Source organism: Oncorhynchus kisutch, linkage group LG7, assembly GCF_002021735.2.
Source record: "Oncorhynchus kisutch isolate 150728-3 linkage group LG7, Okis_V2, whole genome shotgun sequence".
Lineage (NCBI taxonomy): Eukaryota > Metazoa > Chordata > Actinopteri > Salmoniformes > Salmonidae > Oncorhynchus > Oncorhynchus kisutch.
In genome coordinates, this window is record NC_034180.2 from 53,352,360 (window position 1) to 53,372,547 (window position 20,188).

At 50.3% G+C, this 20,188-nt stretch overlaps 1 protein-coding gene across 1 annotated transcript in view; it reads left to right on the forward strand.

Annotated features, from left to right (window-relative positions):
• LOC109893835 (sodium/calcium exchanger 2-like) overlaps positions 1 to 20,188 on the forward strand; it is a 46,842-nt gene that overhangs the window by 25,200 nt on the left and 1,454 nt on the right. The window contains exons 4-7 of the mRNA XM_031828096.1: positions 2,525 to 2,624; positions 8,687 to 8,772; positions 9,566 to 9,752; positions 20,058 to 20,188. The exon at positions 20,058 to 20,188 is cut by the window's right edge and continues 1,454 nt beyond it. Of these exons, the coding sequence (XP_031683956.1) occupies positions 2,525 to 2,624; positions 8,687 to 8,772; positions 9,566 to 9,752; positions 20,058 to 20,188 (504 nt within the window). The remainder of the gene's footprint in view (positions 1 to 2,524; positions 2,625 to 8,686; positions 8,773 to 9,565; positions 9,753 to 20,057) is intronic.

Here is a 20,188-nt window from a genome sequence, read left to right on the forward strand (position 1 = left end):
GCTGGGCTGAGGGATGCTGAGGGTTGGGATGTGGAACTGGAGACAGGTGGGAGTGGAGTTGCTGGGCTGAGGGAAGCTGAGGGTTGGGATGTGGAACTGGAGACAGGTGGGAGTGGAGTTGCTGGGCTGAGGGATGCTGAGGGTTGGGATGTGGAACTGGAGACAGGTGGGAGTGGAGTTGCTGGGCTGAGGGAAGCTGAGGGTTGGGATGTGGAACTGGAGACAGGTGGGAGTGGAGTTGCTGGGCTGAGGGATGCTGAGGGCTGGGATGTGGAACTGGAGACAGGTGGGAGTGGAGTTGCTGGGCTGAGGGATGCTGAGGGTTGGGATGTGGAACTGGAGACAGGTGGGAGTGGAGTTGCTGGGCTGAGGGATGCTGAGTGTTGGGATGTGGAACTGGAGACAGGTGGGAGTGGAGTTGCTGGGCTGAGGGATGCTGAGGGTTGGGATGTGGAACTGGAGACAGGTGGGAGTGGAGTTGGTGGGCTGAGGGATGCTGAGAGTTGGGATGTGGAACTGGAGACAGGTGGGAGTGGAGTTGCTGGGCTGAGGGATGCTGAGGGTTGGGATGTGGAACTGGAGACAGGTGGGAGTGGAGTTGCTGGGCTGAGGGATGCTGAGGGTTGGGATGTGGAACTGGAGACAGGTGGGAGTGGAGTTGCTGGGCTGAGGGATGCTGAGGGTTGGGATGTGGAACTGGAGACAGGTGGGAGTGGAGTTGCTGGGCTGAGGGATGCTGAGGGTTGGGATGTGGAACTGGAGACAGGTGGGAGTGGAGTTGCTGGGCTGAGGGATGCTGAGGGTTGGGATGTGGAACTGGAGACAGGTGGGAGTGGAGTTGCTGGGCTGAGGGATGCTGAGGGTTGGGATGTGGAACTGGAGACAGGTGGGAGTGGAGTTGCTGGGCTGAGGGATGCTGAGGGTTGGGATGTGGAACTGGAGACAGGTGGGAGTGGAGTTGCTGGGCTGAGGGATGCTGAGGGTTGGGATGTGGAACTGGAGACAGGTGGGAGTGGAGTTGCTGGGCTGAGGGATGCTGAGGGTTGGGATGTGGAACTGGAGACAGGTGGGAGTGGAGTTGCTGGGCTGAGGGATGCTGAGGGTTGGGATGTGGAACTGGAGACAGGTGGGAGTGGAGTTGCTGGGCTGAGGGATGCTGAGGGTTGGGATGTGGAACTGGAGACAGGTGGGAGTGGAGTTGCTGGGCTGAGGGATGCTGAGGGTTGGGATGTGGAACTGGAGACAGGTGGGAGTGGAGTTGCTGGGCTGAGGGAAGCTGAGGGTTGGGATGTGGAACTGGAGACAGGTGGGAGTGGAGTTGCTGGGCTGAGGGATGCTGAGGGTTGGGATGTGGAACTGGAGACAGGTGGGAGTGGAGTTGCTGGGCTGAGGGATGCTGAGGGTTGGGATGTGGAACTGGAGACAGGTGGGAGCGGAGTTGCTGGGCTGAGGGATGCTGAGGGTTGGGATGTGGAACTGGAGACAGGTGGGACAGGTGTTGTTACAACTAATGTCCAGTTCCACATCCCAACCCACAGTGTTGTTACAACTAATGTCCAGTTCCACATCCCAACCCACAGTGTTGTTACAACTAATGCCAGTTCCACATCCCAACCCACAGTGTTGTTACAACTAATGTCCAGTTCCACATCCCAACCCACAGTGTTGTTACAACTAATGCCAGTGTGCCTGAGGCTGATGTTGTGCAGATGTTTGTGCACATGCATATACACACACTCTCATTCATATCGGGGCTCCCAAGTGACACAGCGGTCTAAGGCATTGCATTTCCGTGCTAGAGGCGTCACTACAGGTTCGATATCAGGCTGTATCACAACCAGCCGTGATTGGGAGTCCCATAGGGTGGCGCACAATTGGCCCAGCATCGTCCGGGTTAGTGGAGGGTTTTAACCGGTGCATTGTTGTTTTCTGTTTTATCCTTCGTTTTTCTCTTTTGTTAATTTCGTTGGTTATTGGTGCATTTGGGGGAGTTTTGGGGTGTGGGGAATTATTTTATTTTCTGGAGGGGGGGGGGGGCTTTGGGGGAGGTCTCGGATGGTTGAGGGGCAGCTCTTGGGAAACTGTGGGGGAGATCTTTCAGGGCTGGTGTCCTGGTGGTTGGGAGTTTGGGCCTGTGGCTGATAAGTCGCTAGTTCGGGTTCCCGTTTTTGACCTTGTGGGAGATCTGTCGACGTGCCCTTCAGCAGGGCGTTGACCCTGGTCGTTTCTGTGGGTCGCTCTGGATGGGAGTTTGTTAGATGACTAATGTGATGTTGAGCGGCTTCATTGCAAGTAGATTGTATGTTTTATATATTCTTGTGTCTTCTCTTTTTGTGTTTCTGACAGAATACTCTGTAGTTGGTCAAAGCTGTGTGTTGGAACACCTTGGTAGAGAAGGATGGGTGAAGGCCTTGTGTTGCCCTGCTCATGTGAATTTTCAGCTTCAGACTTGCCTACTTCTCACTTAAAACATTGTTTTTTGGTGTTTAAAACTCTGTCTTTCTATGTTGTGTGTTTCCCTCAGAATACGGTGGATAAGCTGATAAAGAAGACCAACCTGGCTCTGGTGGTGGGCACCAACTCCTGGAGACAACAGTTCATGGAGGCCATCACAGTCAGTGCAGGTAAAAACCAGCTCCTGCACCGCACATACCACACTCTAGGGGGCGCCATTTAGTGGTCAGATAACTCAAAGGAAGATGGTAAATACTAGCCTGGTTAACATAGCTGTTTTGCTAACATTCCACTATTTGCCACGCGTCATGAAAAGGTCTGGAGTGTTAGCACAAACAGGGACCAGGCTAGGTAAATACAAGGGGAGGCAGGGTAACCGAAAGGTAGCAAGTGCGAATCCCTGAGCTGACAAGGTACAAATCTGTCGTTCTGCCCCCTGAACAAGGCAGTTAACCCACTGTTCCCCTGAACAAGGCAGTTAACCCACTGTTCCCCTGAACAAGACAGCTAACCCACTGTTCCCCTGAACAAGGCAGTTAACCCACTGTTCCCCTGAACAAGGCAGTTAACCCACTGTTCCCCTGAACAAGGCAGTTAACCCACTGTTCCCCTGAACAAGGCAGTTAACCCACTGTTCCCCTGAACAAGGCAGTTAACCCACTGTTCCCCTGAACAAGGCAGTTAACCCACTGTTCCCCTGAACAAGGCAGTTAACCCACTGTTCCCCTGAACAAGGCAGTTAACCCACTGTTCCCCTGAACAAGACAGTTAACCCACTGTTCCCCTGAACAAGACAGTTAACCCACTGTTCCCCTGAACAAGGCAGTTAACCCACTGTTCCCCTGAACAAGGCAGTTAACCCACTGTTCCCCTGAACAAGGCAGTTAACCCACTGTTCCCCTGAACAAGGCAGTTAACCCACTGTTCCCCGGTAGGCCGTCATTGAAAAAATGAATTTGTTCTTAACTGACCTGCCTCGTTAAATAAAGTTTAAAAATATATATATTTTAAGAAATACAGTGACATAAAAAACGTGGATCTTTGTTCGTTAATCGTCCTAATTAATCGTTAATCTTCCTAATTAATCGTTAATCGTCCTAATTAATCGTTAATCGTCCTAATTAATCGTTAATCTTCCTAATTAATCGTTAATCGTCCTAATTAATCGTTAATCGTCCTAATTAATCGTTAATCGTCCTAATTAATCGTTAATCGTCCTAATTAATCGTTAATCGTCCTCGTAATCAGTCATAATTGTTAGATTTGACAAAAATCAGAAACTGATATGTGTGTTGTTTTTTTTGTTTAGCTTTGCGTTTGGCTTTATAAAAGAGACCGACAGGTTGGATATGTTTTCTGTATTCGGGCCATCTTCCCACTCACAGAAACATTGTTGTTTTGTCACCTTGTCTGAGTGACTTTGAGTCTGACTATAGGATCTTTGTTGTGTGAAGATCTACCAATCAGCCCTGTCGACGGTCCTAGACAGACTGTCTGAAACCATGTCACCCATTTCTGCTGTAGGCAGAGCTTCTCCAGCTTCTACGGAGCAACATGAAGTGATACTCTGGCTGTTTCTGGCTGTTTCTCAATGCTTCTTTTCCTCTTCCTCCTTCTCAAAACACATTGGAGGGAAACATCTCCATCCCCTCAGATCCTGCCCTTCATTTTGAGAAGGAGGCGAGGAAAGATCAAATCAAGGAAAGATGAATTGAGAAAGACGTCCAGTTTTCTCCACACAGTAAAATCATGGAAGGCCCTCACTCTGGTCAGTGAACTGGAAGGCCCTCACTCTGCTCAGTGAACTGGAAGGCCCTCACTCTGCTCAGTGAACTGGAAGGCCCTCACTCTGCTCGGTGAACTGGAAGGCCCTCACTCTGCTCAGTGAACTGGAAGGCCCTCACTCTGCTCAGTGAACCGGAAGGCCCTCACTCTGCTCAGTGAACTGGAAGGCCCTCACTCTGCTCAGTGAACCGGAAGGCCCTCACTCTGCTCAGTGAACTGGAAGGCCCTCACTGTGATTGGTGTTAAAATATTTAATTATTAAATTATTTAATGGTTATTATTTCATAGACCAAGGCCTGTCTAATCTCCTGCCTAGCCCCCTGTCTAATATCCTGCCTAGCCCCCTGTCTAATCTCCTGCCCAGCCCCCTGTCTAATATCCTGCCTAGCCCCCTGTCTAATCTCCTGCCCAGCCCCCTGTCTAATCTCCTGCCTAGCCCCCTGTCTAATATCCTGCCTAGCCCCCTGTCTAATCTCCTGCCCAGCCCCCTGTCTAATCTCCTGCCTAGCCCCCTGTCTAATCTCCTGCCTAGCCCCCTGTCTAATCTCCTGCCTAGCCCCCTGTCTAATATCCTGCCCAGCCCCCTGTCTAATCTCATGCCTAGCCCCCTGTCTAATCTCCTGCCTAGCCCCCTGTCTAATATCCTGCCTAGCCCCCTGTCTAATCTCCTGCCTAGCCCCCTGTCTAATCTCCTGCCTAGCCCCCTGTCTAATCTCCTGCCTAGCCCCCTGTCTAATCTTCTGCCTAGCCCCCTGTCTAATCTTCTGCCTAGCCCCCTGTCTAATCTCCTGCCTAGCCCCCTGTCTAATCTCCTGCCTAGCCCCCTGTCTAATCTTCTGCCTAGCCCCCTGTCTAATCTCCTGCCTAGCCCCCTGTCTAATCTCCTGCCTAGCCCCCTGTCTAATCTCCTGCCTAGACCCCTGTCCAGCTACCCTGCCTAAATAGACATAGGCCTGTCTAATCTCCTGCCTAGCTCACTGCCTAACGTCCTGCCGAGGGCCCCTAATGGCCTGATTAGGGCCCATAACGGCCTGCTGAGGGCCCCTAACGGCCTGCCGAGGGCCCCTAATGGCCTTGTGAATGTATAGAGTTCGACTGTACAAGGTTTTAGCTTTGTTACATATAACAAGATCACTTAATTGAGATGTTCAGTAGTGGCAGGTGTTGTCATTCCTCTTCCTGTCCCATCCTAATAGTTCAGTGTGAGGGTATGTGAGTCTTCTTAGAGTGGGTTAAACACCCCGGGAACCAGGATGTCACTATGAAATACAACCATCTGCTCTTATGAAATATTACTCAATGTATCACAATGTAAGTTAAATGATTGTCTTCCTTCCTCTTGATGTCATCCATCCTCCCTTCTCGCTCTATTCATCTACTCTATCACTCTACCAACTACTGTTTCTACTCTTCCTCTACTCTTCCTCTACTCTTCCCTCCTGTTCCTGTTGTTCTCTCTCCTCCTCTTCATCCCTCCTCCCTCCCGCCATCTCTCCTCCCCACTCCTCCCTTTACTGTCCCCACCTGGTACTCCTCCTCCTCTTCATCCCTCCCTCCATCTCTCCTCTCCTCTGCTCCTCCCTCCCTCCATCTCTCCTCTCCTCTGCTCCTCCCTCCCTCCCTCCATCTCTCCTCTCCTCTGCTCCTCCCTCCCTCCATCTCTCCTCTCCTCTCCTCCCTCCCTCCATCTCTCCTCTCCTCCTCCCTCCATCTCTCCTCTCCTCTGCTCCTCCCTCCATCTCTCCTCTCCTCCTCCCTCCCTCCATCTCTCCTCTCCTCTGCTCCTCCCTCCCGCCATCTCTCCTCTCCTCTGCTCCTCCCTCCCTCCATCTCTCCTCTCCTCTGCTCCTCCCTCCCTCCCTCCATCTCTCCTCTCCTCTGCCCCTCCCTCCCTCCCTCCCTCCCTCCCTCCCTCCCTCCCTCCCTCCCTCCCTCCCTCCCTCCCTCCCTCCCTCCCTCCCTCCATCTCTCCTCTCCTCTGCTCCTCTCTCCCTCCATCTCTCCTCTGCTCCTCCCTCCATCTCTCCTCTGCTCCTCCCTCCCTCCAACTCTCCTCTGCTCCTCCCTCCCTCCATCTCTCCTCTGCTCCTCCCTCCATCTCTCCTCTCCTCTGCTCCTCCCTCCCTCCATCTCTCCTCTGCTCCTCCATCCTTCCATCTCTCCTCTCCTCTGCTCCTCCCTCCCTCCATCTCTCCTCTCCTCTCCTCCTCCCTCCCTCCATCCATCTCTCCTCTCCTCTGCTCCTCTCTCCCTCCCTCCATCTCTCCTCTCCTCTGCTCCTTCCTCCCTCCCTCCATCTCTCCTCTCCTCTGCTCCTCCCTCCCTCCATCTCTCCTCTCCTCTGCTCCTCCCTCCCTCCCTCCATCTCTCCTCTCCTCTGCTCCTCCCTCCCTCCATCTCTCCTCTCCTCTGCTCCTCCCTCCCTCCCTCCATCTCTCCTCTCCTCTCCTCCTCCCTCCCTCCATCTCTCCTCTCCTCCTCCCTCCATCTCTCCTCTCCTCTGCTCCTCCATCTCTCCTCTCCTCTGCTCCTCTGCTCCTCCCTCCATCTCTCCTCTCCTCTGCTCCTCCCTCCCTCCCTCCCTCCATCTCTCCTCTCCTCTGCTCCTCCATCTCTCCTCTCCTCTGCTCCTCCTCCCTCCATCTCTCCTCTCCTCTGCTCCTCCCTCCCTCCATCTCTCCTCTCCTCTCCTCTGCTCCTCCCTCCTTCCATCTCTCCTCTCCTCTGCTCCTCCCTCCCTCCATCTCTCCTCTCCTCTCCTCCTCCCTCCCTCCATCTCTCCTCTCCTCTGCTCCTCTCTCCCTCCCTCCATCTCTCCTCTCCTCTGCTCCTTCCTCCCTCCCTCCATCTCTCCTCTCCTCTGCTCCTCCCTCCCTCCATCTCTCCTCTCCTCTGCTCCTCCCTCCCTCCATCTCTCCTCTCCTCTGCTCCTCCCTCCCTCCCTCCATCTCTCCTCTCCTCTGCTCCTCCCTCCCTCCATCTCTCCTCTCCTCTGCTCCTCCCTCCCTCCCTCCATCTCTCCTCTCCTCTCCTCCTCCCTCCCTCCATCTCTCCTCTCCTCCTCCCTCCATCTCTCCTCTCCTCTGCTCCTCCATCTCTCCTCTCCTCCTCCCTCCATCTCTCCTCTCCTCTGCTCCTCCATCTCTCCTCTCCTCTGCTCCTCCCTCCCTCCATCTCTCCTCTCCTCCCTCCCTCCCTCCATCTCTCCTCTCCTCTGCTCCTCCATCTCTTCTCTCCTCTGCTCCTCCCTCCCTCCATCTCTCCTCTCCTCTGCTCCTCCCTCCCTCCATCTCTCCTCTCCTCTGCTCCTCCCTGCCTCCATCTCTCCTCTCCTCTGCTCCTCCCTCCTTCCATCTCTCCTCTCCTCTGCTCCTCCCTCCCGCCATCTCTCCTCTCCTCTGCTCCTCCCTCCCTCCATCTCTCCTCTGCTCCTCCCTCCCTCCATCTCTCCTCTCCTCTGCTCCTCCCTCCATCTCTCCTCTCCTCTGCTCCTCCCTCCATCTCTCCTCTCCTCTGCTCCTCCCTCCCGCCATCTCTCCTTTCCTCTGCTCCTCCCTCCCTCCATCTCTCCTCTCCTCTGCTCCTCCCTCCCTCCCTCCATCTCTCCTCTCCTCTGCTCCTCTCTCCCTCCCTCCATCTCTCCTCTCCTCTGCTCCTCCCTCCCTCCCTCCATCTCTCCTCTCCTCTGCTCCTTCCTCCCTCCCTCACTCCATCTCTCCTCTCCTCTGCTCCTTCCTCCCTCCCTCCATCTCTCCTCTCCTCTGCTCCTCCCTCCCTCCATCTCTCCTCTCCTCTGCTCCTCCCTCCCTCCATCTCTCCTCTCCTCTGCTCCTCCCTCCCTCCCTCCATCTCTCCTCTCCTCTGCTCCTTCCTCCCTCCCTCCATCTCTCCTCTCCTTTGCTCCTTCCTCCTCCTCCCTCCATCTCTCCTCTCCTCTGCTCCTCCCTCCCTCCATCTCTCCTCTCCTCTGCTCCTCCCTCCCTCCATCTCTCCTCTCCTCTGCTCCTCCCTCCATCTCTCCTCTGCTCCTCCCTCCCTCCATCTCTCCTCTCCTCTGCTCCTCCCTCCCTCCCTCCATCTCTCCTCTCCTCTGCTCCTCCCTCCCTCCATCTCTCCTCTCCTCTGCTCCTCTCTCCCTCCCTCTATCTCTCCTCTCCTCTGCTCCTCCCTCCCTCCCTCCCTCCATCTCTCCTCTCCTCTGCTCCTCTCTCCCTCCCTCCATCTCTCCTCTCCTCTGCTCCTCCCTCCCTCCATCTCTCCTCTCCTCTGCTCCTTCCTCCCTCCCTCCATCTCTCCTCTCCTCTGCTCCTTCCTCCCTCCCTCCATCTCTCCTCTCCTCTGCTCCTCCCTCCCTCCATCTCTCCTCTCCCCCACTCCTCCCTCCCTCCACCTATCTGCTCCTCTCTTCCACTACACCCCCCCCCCCTCCTCCCTCCCTTGTCCCCAGGAGACGAGGATGAGGAAGACTCCGGTGAAGAGCGTCTCCCGTCTTGTTGTGACTACGTCATGCACTTCCTCACCGTCTTCTGGAAGGTGAGTAGAGTTGGTGGTCCTCTGTAGCTCAGATGGTAGAGCATGGGTTTTTTGCAACGCCGAGGGTCGTGGGTTCGATTCCCGTGACCTCCCATATGTAAAATGCGCACATGACTGTAAGTCCCTTTAGATAAAAACATCTGCTAAATGTTATTAATAACACTTTAGTGCCATTACTCATAACTATTAATAACTGTTAACGATGGCTACTGACACATGTTACGATGTGTTATGGAGCTGTTATAAGGGCTTTATGCATTCATAAGGACACCTATAGTAAAGTGTTAAATTATTATTATTCATATTAATATTCATATTATTATGAATACTACTATAAAATAGTAATAATAATATAATATTCAATTATTATTATTCCTATTATTATTCCTATTATTATTATTATTAATACTACTATAATAATTGTAATAATAATATAATATTCATATGAGTATTATTCATAATATTATTCAAATTATTCAAATTGTTATTCATATTATTATGAATACTATTACTATTATTATGAATGATATTATTATGCATATTATTATTATGAATACTACTATAATAATAATATAATATTCATATGATTATTATAAATAGTATTATTAATACTACTATAATAATAGTAATAATAATATAATATTCATATGATTATTATTCATAATATTATTCAAATTATTCAAATTGATATTCATATTATTCATATTTATATTACCATGAATAATACTATTCATATTATTCTAATTGTTATTCATATTAATATGATTATTATTATTATTATTATTAATATTAGGTGCTGTTCGCCTGTGTTCCTCCCACGGATTACCTGAACGGCTGGGCCTGCTTCTTCATCTCCATCGTCATCATCGGCATGCTGACCGCAGTGATCGGAGATCTGGCCTCTCACTTTGGCTGCACCATCGGGCTGAAGGACTCCGTCACTGCCATGGTGTTCGTGGCGCTGGGTACGTCTGTCCCTGGTGAGTACACTAATGGATAGCAGTATGGGGTGGGGGTGGGGGGGGCAGTGGGGGGGGGCAGTGATGTGTCCTATAAGGAGCATTGGTGGCAAATCTGATGGCCGAATGGTAAAGAACATCTAGCCACTCCAGAGCACCCTTACCTGCCGATCTATAAATTACATCTCTGTAATCTAGCATGGGTAGAAGGGTCATCTGAATCAGGGTTAGTTTGGCGTCTGGGGTAGAGGAGCGATTACGATACAGGAAACCAAGTCTAGATTTAACTTTAGCCTGCAGCTTTGATATGTGCTGAGAGAAGGACAGTGTACTGTCTAGCCAAACTCCCAAGTACTTGTATAAGGTGACTACCTCAACCTCTAAACCCTTAGAGGTAGTAATCACACCTGTGGGGAGAGGGGCATTCTTCTTACCAAACCACCTGACCTTTGTTTTGGAGGTGTTCAGAACAAGGTTAAGGGTAGGGAAAGCTTGTTGGACACTGTGGTCGTAGGGGGTGTGGGCATAGAGGTTGTGGGGTAGGGGGTGTGGGCGTAGGGGGCGTGGGGGTAGGGGGGTGTGGGCGTAGGGTGTGTGGGGGTAGGGGGTGTAGGGGTAGAAGGTCTAGGGTAGAAGGTGTAGGTGTAGAAGGTGTAGGGGTAGAAGGTGTAGGGTAGAAAGTGTAGGGTAGAAGGTGTGGGTGTAGGGGTAGAAGGTGTAGGTGTAGAAGGTGTAGATGTAGAAGGTGTAGGGTAGAAGGTGTAGGGGTAGAAGGTGTAGGGGTAGAAGGTGAAGGTGTAAAAGGTGTAGGGGTAGAAGGTGTAGGTGTAGAAGGTGTAGCGGTAGAAGGTGTAGGTGTAGAAGGTGTAGGGTAGAAGGTGTAGGGGTAGAAAGTGTAGGGGTAGAAGGTGTAGGGGTAGAAGGTGTAGGTTAGAAGGTGTAGGGTAGAAGGTGTAGGGGTAGAAAGTGTAGGTGTAGGGGTAGAAGGTGTAGGGTAGAAGGTGTAGGTGTAGGGTAGAAGTTGTAGGGGTAGAAGGTGTAGGGGTAGAAGGTGTAGGGGTAGAAGGTGTAAGGTAGAAGGTGTAGGGAGGAAGGTTTAGGTATAGGGGTAGAAGGTGTAGGGTAGAAGTTGTAGAAGGTGTAGGGTAGAAGGTGTAGGTGTAGCGGTAGAAGGTGTAGGGGTAGAAGGTGTAGGGTAGAAGGTGTAGGGGTAGAAAGTGTAGGTGTAGGGGTAGAAGGTGTAGGGTAGAAGGTGTAGGTGTAGGGTAGAAGTTGTAGGGGTAGAAGGTGTAGGGGTAGAAGGTGTAGGGGTAGAAGGTGTAAGGTAGAAGGTGTAGGGTAGAATGTTTAGGTATAGGGGTAGAAGGTGTAGGGGTAGAAGTTGTAGAAGGTGTAGGGTAGAAGGTGTAGGTGTAGCGGTAGAAGGTGTAGGGGTAGAAGGTGTAGGGGTAGAAGGTGTAAGGTAGAAGGTGTAGGTGTAGAAGGTGTAGGTGTAGAAGGTGTAGGGTAGAAGGTGTAGGGGTAGAAGGTGTAGAAGGTGTAGGTGTTGAAGGTGTAGGTGTTGAAAATGTAGGTGTAGAGGTGGAAGGTATAGGGTAGAAGTTGTAGGGGTAGAAGGTGTAGGTGTAGGGGTAGAAGGTGTAGGGTAGAAGGTGTAGGTGTAGGGGTAGAAGGTGTAGGGGTAGAAGGTGTAGGTGTAGAAGGTGTAGGTGTTGAAGGTGTAGGTGTAGAAGGTGTAGGTGTAGAAGGTGTAGGTGTAGGGGTAGAAGGTGTAGGTGTAGGGGTAGGAGGTGTAGGGTAGAAGGTATAGGTGTAGGGGTAGAAGGTGTAGGGGTAGAAGGTGTAGGTGTAGGGGTAGAAGGTGTAGGGTAGAAGGTGTAAGGTAGAAGGTGTAGGGTAGAAGGTTTAGGTATAGGGGTAGGGTAGAAGGTGTAGGGGTAGAAGTTGTAGGGTAGTAGGGGTAGAAGGTGTAGGGGTAGAAGGTATTGGGGTAGAAGGTGTAAGGTAGAAGGTGTAGGTGTAGAAGGTGTAGGGGTAGAAGGTGTAGGGTAGAAGGTGTAGGTGTAGAAGGTGTAGGGGTAGAAGGTGTAGGTGTAGAAGGTGTAGGGGTAGAAGGTGTAGGGGTAGAAGGTGTAGGTGTAGGGGTAGAAGGTGTAGGTGTAGAAGGTGTAGGGGTAGAAGGTGTAGGTGTAGGGTAGAAGGTGTAGGGGTAGAAGGTGTAGGTGTAGAATGTGTAGGTGTAGAAGGTGTAGAAAGTGTATGGTAGAAGGTGTAGGGGTATAAGGTGTAGGTGTAGGGGTAGAAGGTGTAGGGTAGAAAGTGTAGGTGTAGGGGTAGAAGGTGTAGGGGTAGAAGGTGTAGGGTAGAAGGTGTAGGTGTAGAAGGTGTAGGGTAGAAGGTGTAGGGTAGAAAGTGTAGGTGTAGAAGGTGTAGGGTAGAAGGTGTAGGGTAGAAAGTGTAGGGGTAGAAGGTGTAGGGTAGAATGTGTAGGGGTAGAAGGTAAGGTGTAGAAGGTGTAGGGTAGAAGGTGTAGGGTAGAAGGTGTAGGTGTAGAAGGTGTAGGGTAGAAGGTGTAGGTGTAGAAGGTGTATGGTAGAAGGTGTAGGGGTAGAAGGTGTAGGGTAGAACGTGTAGGGTAGAAGTTGTAGGTGTAGAAGGTGTAGGGTAGAAAGTGTAGGTGTAGGGTAGAAGGTGTAGGGTAGAAGGTGTAGGTGTAGAAGGTGTAGGGGTAGAAGGTGTAGGGTAGAAGGTGTAGGGTAGAAGGTGTAGGGTAGAAAGTGTAGGTTTAGGGGTAGAAGGTGTAGGGTAGAAGGTGTAGGGTAGAAAGTGTAGGGGTAGAATGTGTAGGGTAGAAGGTGTAGGTGTAGAAGGTGTAGGGTAGAAGGTGTAGGGAAGAAGGTGTAGGGTAGAAAGTGTAGGGTAGAAGGTGTAGGTGTAGGGGTAGAAGGTGTAGGGTAGAAGGTGTAGGGTAGAAGGTGTAGGGTAGAAAGTGTAGGGGTAGAAAGTGTAGGTGTAGAAGGTGTAGGGTAGAAAGTGTAGGTGTAGAAGGTGTAGGGTAGAAGGTGTAGGGTAGAAGGTGTAGGGTAGAAGGTGTAGGGTAGAAAGTGTAGGTGTAGAAGGTGTAGGGTTAGAAGGTGTAGGGGTAGAAGGTGTAGGGTAGTAGGGGTAGAAGTGTAGGGGTAGAAGGTATTGGGGTAGAAGGTGTAAGGTAGAAGGTGTAGGTGTAGAAGGTGTAGGGGTAGAAGGTGTAGGGTAGAAGGTGTAGGTGTAGAAGGTGTAGGGGTAGAAGGTGTAGGTGTAGAAGGTGTAGGGGTAGAAGGTGTAGGGGTAGAAGGTGTAGGTGTAGGGGTAGAAGGTGTAGGTTGTAGAAAGGTGTAGGGGTAGAAGGTGTAGGTGTAGGGTAGAAGGTGTAGGGGTAGAAGGTGTAGGTGTAGAATGTGTAGGTGTAGAAGGTGTAGAAAGTGTATGGTAGAAGGTGTAGGGGTATAAGGTGTAGGTGTAGGGGTAGAAGGTGTAGGGGTAGAAAGTGTAGGTGTAGGGGTAGAAGGTGTAGGGGTAGAAGGTGTAGGGTAGAAGGTGTAGGTGTAGAAGGTGTAGGGTAGAAGGTGTAGGGGTAGAAAGTGTAGGTTGTAGAAGGTGTAGGGTAGAAGGTGTAGGGTAGAAAGTGTAGGGGTAGAAGGTGTAGGGTAGAATGTGTAGGGGTAGAAGGTAAGGTGTAGAAGGTGTAGGGTAGAAAGGTGTAGGGTAGAAGGTGTAGGTGTAGAAGGTGTAGGGTAGAAGGTGTAGGTGTAGAAGGTGTATGGTAGAAGGTGTAGGGGTAGAAGGTGTAGGGTAGAACGTGTAGGGTAGAAGTTGTAGGTGTAGAAGGTGTAGGGTAGAAAGTGTAGGTGTAGGGGTAGAAGGTGTAGGGTAGAAGTGTAGGGTAGAAGGTGTAGGTGTAGAAGGTGTAGGGGTAGAAGGTGTAGGGTAGAAGGTGTAGGGTAGAAGGTGTAGGGTAGTAAGTGTAGGTTTAGGGGTAGAAGGTGTAGGGTAGAAGGTGTAGGGTAGAAAGTGTAGGGGTAGAATGTGTAGGGTAGAAGGTGTAGGTGTAGAAGGTGTAGGGTAGAAGGTGTAGGGAAGAAGGTGTAGGGTAGAAAGTGTAGGGTAGAAGGTGTAGGTGTAGGGGTAGAAGGTGTAGGGTAGAAGGTGTAGGGTAGAAGGTGTAGGGTAGAAAGTGTAGGGGTAGAAAGTGTAGGTGTAGAAGGTGTAGGGTAGAAAGTGTAGGTGTAGAAGGTGTAGGGTAGAAGGTGTAGGGTAGAAGGTGTAGGGTAGAAAGTGTAGGTGTAGAAGGTGTAGGGTTAGAAGGTGTAGGGGTAGAAGGTGTAGGGTAGAAGGTGTAGGGTAGAACGTGTAGGTGTAGAAGGTGTAGGGTTAGAAGGTGTAGGGGTAGAAGGTGTAGGGTAGAAAGTGTAGGTGTAGAAGGTGTAGGTGTAGGTGTAGAAGGTGTAGGTGTAGAAGGTGTAGGGTAGAAGGTGTAGAGTTAGAAGGTGTAGGGTTAGAAGGTGTAGGGTTAGAAGGTGTAGGGTAGAAGGTGTAGGGTAGAAGGTGTAGGGTAGAAGGTGTAGGGTAGAAAGTGTAGGTGTAGGTGTAGAAGGTGTAGGTGTAGAAGGTGTAGGGTAGAAGGTGTAGGGTTAGAAGGTGTAGGGTAGAAGGTGTAGGGTTAGAAGGTGTAGGGTAGAAGGTGTAGGGTAGAAGGTGTAGGTGTAGAAGGTGTAGGGTAGAAAGTGTAGGGTTAGAAGGTGTAGGGTTAGAAGGTGTAGGGTTAGAAGGTGTAGGGTAGAAGGTGTAGGGTAGAAAGTGTAGGTGTGGAACGTGTAGGTGTAGAATGTGTAGGGTAGAAAGTGTAGGGTTAGAAGGTGTAGGGTTAGAAGGTGTAGGTAGAAGGTGTAGGGTAGAAGGTGTAGGGGTAGAAGGTGTAGGGTAGAAAGTGTAGGTGTAGAAGGTGTAGGGTTAGAAGGTGTAGGGGTAGAAGGTGTAGGGTAGTAGGGGTAGAAGGTGTAGGGGTAGAAGGTGTAGGGGTAGAAGGTGTAGGTGTAGGGTAGAAGGTGTAGGGGTAGAAGGTGTAGGGGTAGAAGGTGTAGGTGTAGGGGTAGAAGGTGTAGGTGTAGAAGGTGTAGGGGTAGAAGGTGTAGGTGTAGGGTAGAAGGTGTAGGGGTAGAAGGTGTAGGTGTAGAATGTGTAGGTGTAGAAGGTGTAGAAAGTGTATGGTAGAAGGTGTAGGGGTATAAGGTGTAGGTGTAGGGGTAGAAGGTGTAGGGTAGAAAGTGTAGGTGTAGGGGTAGAAGGTGTAGGGGTAGAAGGTGTAGGGTAGAAGGTGTAGGTGTAGAAGGTGTAGGGTAGAAGGTGTAGGGTAGAAAGTGTAGGTGTAGAAGGTGTAGGGTAGAAGGTGTAGGGTAGAAAGTGTAGGGGTAGAAGGTGTAGGGTAGAATGTGTAGGGGTAGAAGGTAAGGTGTAGAAGGTGTAGGGTAGAAGGTGTAGGGTAGAAGGTGTAGGTGTAGAAGGTGTAGGGTAGAAGGTGTAGGTGTAGAAGGTGTATGGTAGAAGGTGTAGGGGTAGAAGGTGTAGGGTAGAACGTGTAGGGTAGAAGTTGTAGGTGTAGAAGGTGTAGGGTAGAAAGTGTAGGTGTAGGGGTAGAAGGTGTAGGGTAGAAGGTGTAGGGTAGAAGGTGTAGGTGTAGAAGGTGTAGGGGTAGAAGGTGTAGGGTAGAAGGTGTAGGGTAGAAGGTGTAGGGTAGAAAGTGTAGGTTTAGGGGTAGAAGGTGTAGGGTAGAAGGTGTAGGGTAGAAAGTGTAGGGGTAGAATGTGTAGGGTAGAAGGTGTAGGTGTAGAAGGTGTAGGGTAGAAGGTGTAGGGAAGAGGTGTAGGGTAGAAAGTGTAGGGTAGAAGGTGTAGGTGTAGGGGTAGAAGGTGTAGGGTAGAAGGTGTAGGGTAGAAGGTGTAGGGTAGAAAGTGTAGGGGTAGAAAGTGTAGGTGTAGAAGGTGTAGGGTAGAAAGTGTAGGTGTAGAAGGTGTAGGGTAGAAGGTGTAGGGTAGAAGGTGTAGGGTAGAAGGTGTAGGGTAGAAAGTGTAGGTGTAGAAGGTGTAGGGTTAGAAGGTGTAGGGGTAGAAGGTGTAGGGTAGAAGGTGTAGGGTAGAAAGTGTAGGTGTAGAAGGTGTAGGGTTAGAAGGTGTAGGGGTAGAAGGTGTAGGGTAGAAAGTGTAGGTGTAGAAGGTGTAGGTGTAGGTGTAGAAGGTGTAGGTGTAGAAGGTGTAGGGTAGAAGGTGTAGAGTTAGAAGGTGTAGGGTAGAAGGTGTAGGGTTAGAAGGTGTAGGGTAGAAGGTGTAGGGTAGAAAGTGTAGGTGTAGGTGTAGAAGGTGTAGGTGTAGAAGGTGTAGGGTAGAAGGTGTAGGGTTAGAAGGTGTAGGGTAGAAGGTGTAGGGTTAGAAGGTGTAGGGTAGAAGGTGTAGGGTAGAAGGTGTAGGTGTAGAAGGTGTAGGGTAGAAAAGTGTAGGGTTAGAAGGTGTAGGGTTAGAAGGTGTAGGGTTAGAAGGTGTAGGGTAGAAGGTGTAGGGTAGAAAGTGTAGGTGTGGAACGTGTAGGTGTAGAATGTGTAGGGTAGAAAGTGTAGGGTTAGAAGGTGTAGGGTTAGAAGGTGTAGGGTAGAAGGTGTAGGGTAGAAGGTGTAGGGTAGAAGGTGTAGGTGTAGAATGTGTAGGGTAGAAGGTGTAGGTGTAGAAGGTGTAGGTGTAGAACGTGTAGGTGTAGAAGGTGTAGGGTAGAAGGTGTAGAAGGTATAGGTGTAGGGTAGAAGGTGTAGGGTAGAAGGTGTAGGGTAGAAGGTGTAGGGGTAGAAGGTGTGGGGTAGAAGGTGTAGGGTAGAAGGTGTAGGGTAGAAGGTGGAGGTGTAGAAGGTATAGGGTAGAAGGTGTAGGTTAGAAGGTGTAGGGTAGAAGGTGTAGGTGTAGAAGGTGTAGGTTAGAAGGTGTAGGGTAGAAGGTGTAGGTGTAGAAGGTGTAGGGTAGAAGGTGTAGGGTAGATGGTGTAGGGTAGATGGTGTAGGGTAGAAGGTGTAGGGTAGAAGGTGTAGGTGTAGAAGGTGTAGGGTAGATGGTGTAGGGTAGAAGGTGTAGGTTAGAAGGTGTAGGGTAGAAGGTGTAGGTGTAGAAGGTGTAGGGTAGATGGTGTAGGGTAGAAGGTATAGGTGTAGAAGGGTAGAAGGTGTAGGTTAGAAGGTGTAGGGTAGAAGGTATAGGTGTAGAAGGTGTAGGGTAGAAGGTGTAGGGTAGAAGGTATAGGTGTAGAAGGTGTAGGGGTAGAAGGTGTAGGGTAGAAGGTGTAGGGGTAGAAGGTGTAGGGTAGATGGTGTAGGGTAGAAGGTGTAGGGGTAGAAGGGTAGAAGGTGTTGTGGGTGTAGGGTAGATGGTGTAGGGTAGAAGGTGTAGGGTAGAAGGGTAGAAGGTATAGGGGTAGAAGGGTAGAAGGTGTTGTGGGTGTAAAGTCATACAACATTTAAAGCGTCTTTCTATCTTTTTTCACTGCTACCTTTGAAATTATTTTTAAATGATTCAGTCGTAAAATATAAATCACAAGACACATCATTTTAGTATAATGCAAGATGGCGCCAATAGAGATGGCAGCTTCGCTTCAAACTGTGCAGTGAGCATGTACCACCGCATTTAATCATGGCAAGCTAACTGGAAACATGACCGAATACATACAGTATATTCCCTCCGTAAGGCAATCAAACAAGCAAAGCGTCAGTATAGAGACAAAGTGAAGTCGCAATTCAACGGCTCAGACACAAGACGTATGTGGCAGGGTCTACAGTCAATCACAGATTACAAAAAGAAAACCAGCCCCGTCGCGGACATCGACGTCTTGCTCCGAGACAAATTAAACAACTTCTTTGCTCGCTTTGAGGACAATACAGTGTCACTGACAGGGCCCACTGCCAAAGTCTGTGGGCTCTCCTTCTCCGTGGCCCAAGTGAGTAAAATATTTAAACGTGCTAATCCTCGCAAGGCTGCCTTCCCAGACGGCATCCCTAACTTCATCCTTGGAGCATGCGCAGACCAGCTGGCTGGTGTGTTTATGGACATATTCAATCTCTCCCTATCCCAGTCTGCTGTCCCCACATGCTTCAAGATGGCCACCATTGTTCCTATACCCAAGAAAGCTAAGGTAATTGAGCTAAACGACTATTGCCCCGTAGCACTCACTTCTGTCATCATGAAGTGCTTTGAGAGACTAGTCAAGAATCATATCACCTCCACCCTACCTGACACCCTAGACCCACTCCAATTTGCTTACCGCCCTAATAGGTCCACAGACGATGCAATCGCCATCACACTACACACTGCCCTAACCCATCTGGACAAGAGGAACACCTATGTAAGAATGCTGTTCATTGACTACAGCTCATCATTCAACACCATAGTACCCTCCAAACTCGTCATCAAGCTCGAGACCCTGGGTCTTGGCTCCGCCCTGTGCAACTGGGCCCTGGACTTCCTGGCGGACCGACCCCAGGTGGTGAAGGTAGGAAAGAACATCTCCACTCCGCTGATCCTCAACACCGGGGCCCCACAAGGGTGCGTTCTCAGCCCTCTCCTGTACTCCCTGTTCACCCATGACTGGGTGGCCATGCAGACGACACAACAGTGGTAGCCTTGATTACCAACAACGACGAGATGGCCTACAGGATGGAGGTGAGGGCAGGAAAACAACCTCTCACTCAACATCAACAAAACAAAGGAAATGATCGTGGACTTCAGGGAACAGCAAAGGGAGCACCCCCCAATCCACATCGGAGGGACAGCAGTGGAGAAGGTGTAAAGTTCGGTGTACATATCACAACAAACTGAAATGGTCCATGCAACAGCGCCTCTTCAACCTCAGGACGCTGAAAAAATGTGGCTTGTCTCCGAAAACCCTTACCGCCTGGTACAGCAACTTAACCGACCACAACCGCAGGGCTCTCCAGAGGGTGGTGCAGTCTGCACAACGCATCACTGAGGGGCAAACTACCTGCCCTCCAGGACACCTACAGCACCCGATGTCACAGGAAGGCAAAAAATACTATCAAGGACAACAACCACCCGAGCCACTGCCTGTTCACCCCGCTATCATCCAGAAGGAGAGGTCAGTACCCGAGCCACTGCCTGTTCCCCTCGCTACCATCCAGAAGGAGAGGTCAGTACCCGAGCCACGGCCTGTTCACCCCGCTATCATCCAGAAGGAGAGGTCAGTACCCGAGCCACTGCCTGTTCACTCCGCTATCATCCAGAAGGCGAGGTCAGTACAGGTGCATCAAAGCTGGGACAGAGACTGAAAAACAGCTTCTATCTCAAGGCCATCAGATTGTTAAACAGCCATCACTAGCACAGAGAGGCTGCTGCCTACCTACAGACTTGATATCATTGGCCACTTTAATAAATGTAACACTAGTCTCTTTAATAATGCCACTTTAAGAATGTTTACATATCTCTCATTGCTCATCACATATGTATATAATGTATACTGTATCCTTCACTATCTATTGCATCTTAGCCGCTCTGTCATCCATATATTTTATACTTATATATATTCTCATCCCATTCCTTTAAATAGAGAAGATTGTGTAGATTGTGTGCATTAGGTTCTGTTGTAGAATTGTTAGATATTACCTGTTAGATACTGCTGCACTGTCGGGAACTAGAAGCATTTCACTACACTCACAATAACATCTGCTAACCATGTGACCAATAACATCTGCTAACCGTGTGACCAATAACATCTGCTAACCATGTGACCAATAACATCTGCTAACCGTGTGACCAATAACATCTGCTAACCATGTGACCAATACAATTTGATTTTGCACCTTTCTCTCTCTCTCTCTCCATTTTACTCTCTTTATGTCACTCTCTTTCCCTCTTTCCCTCTCTCTCTCTCTCTCTCTCTCTCTTTCCCTCTCTCTCTCTCTCTCTCTCTCTCTCTCTCTCTCTCTCTCTCTCTCTCTCTCTCTCTCACTCACTCACTCACTCTCTCTCTCTCTATTTTCCTCTCTCTCTATTTCCCTCTCTCTCCCTCTTTCCCTCTCTCTCTCTCTCTCTCTTTCCCTCTCTCTCTCCCTCTCTTTCCCTCTCTCTCTCTCACTCACTCTCTCTCTCTCTCTATTTTCCTCTCTCTCTCTCTCTCTATTTCCCTCTCTCTCTCCCTCTCTTTCCCTCTCCCTCTCTCTCTCACTCACTCTCTATGTCCCTCTCTCTCTCTCTCTATTTCCCTCTCTCTCTCTCTCTCTCTCTCTCTCTCTCTCTCTCTCTCCAGACACATTTGCCAGTAAGGTAGCGGCGGTGCAGGACACATATGCAGACGCCTCCATCGGTAATGTGACGGGCAGCAACGCGGTCAACGTGTTCCTGGGCATCGGGGTGGCGTGGTCGATAGCCGCCATCTAC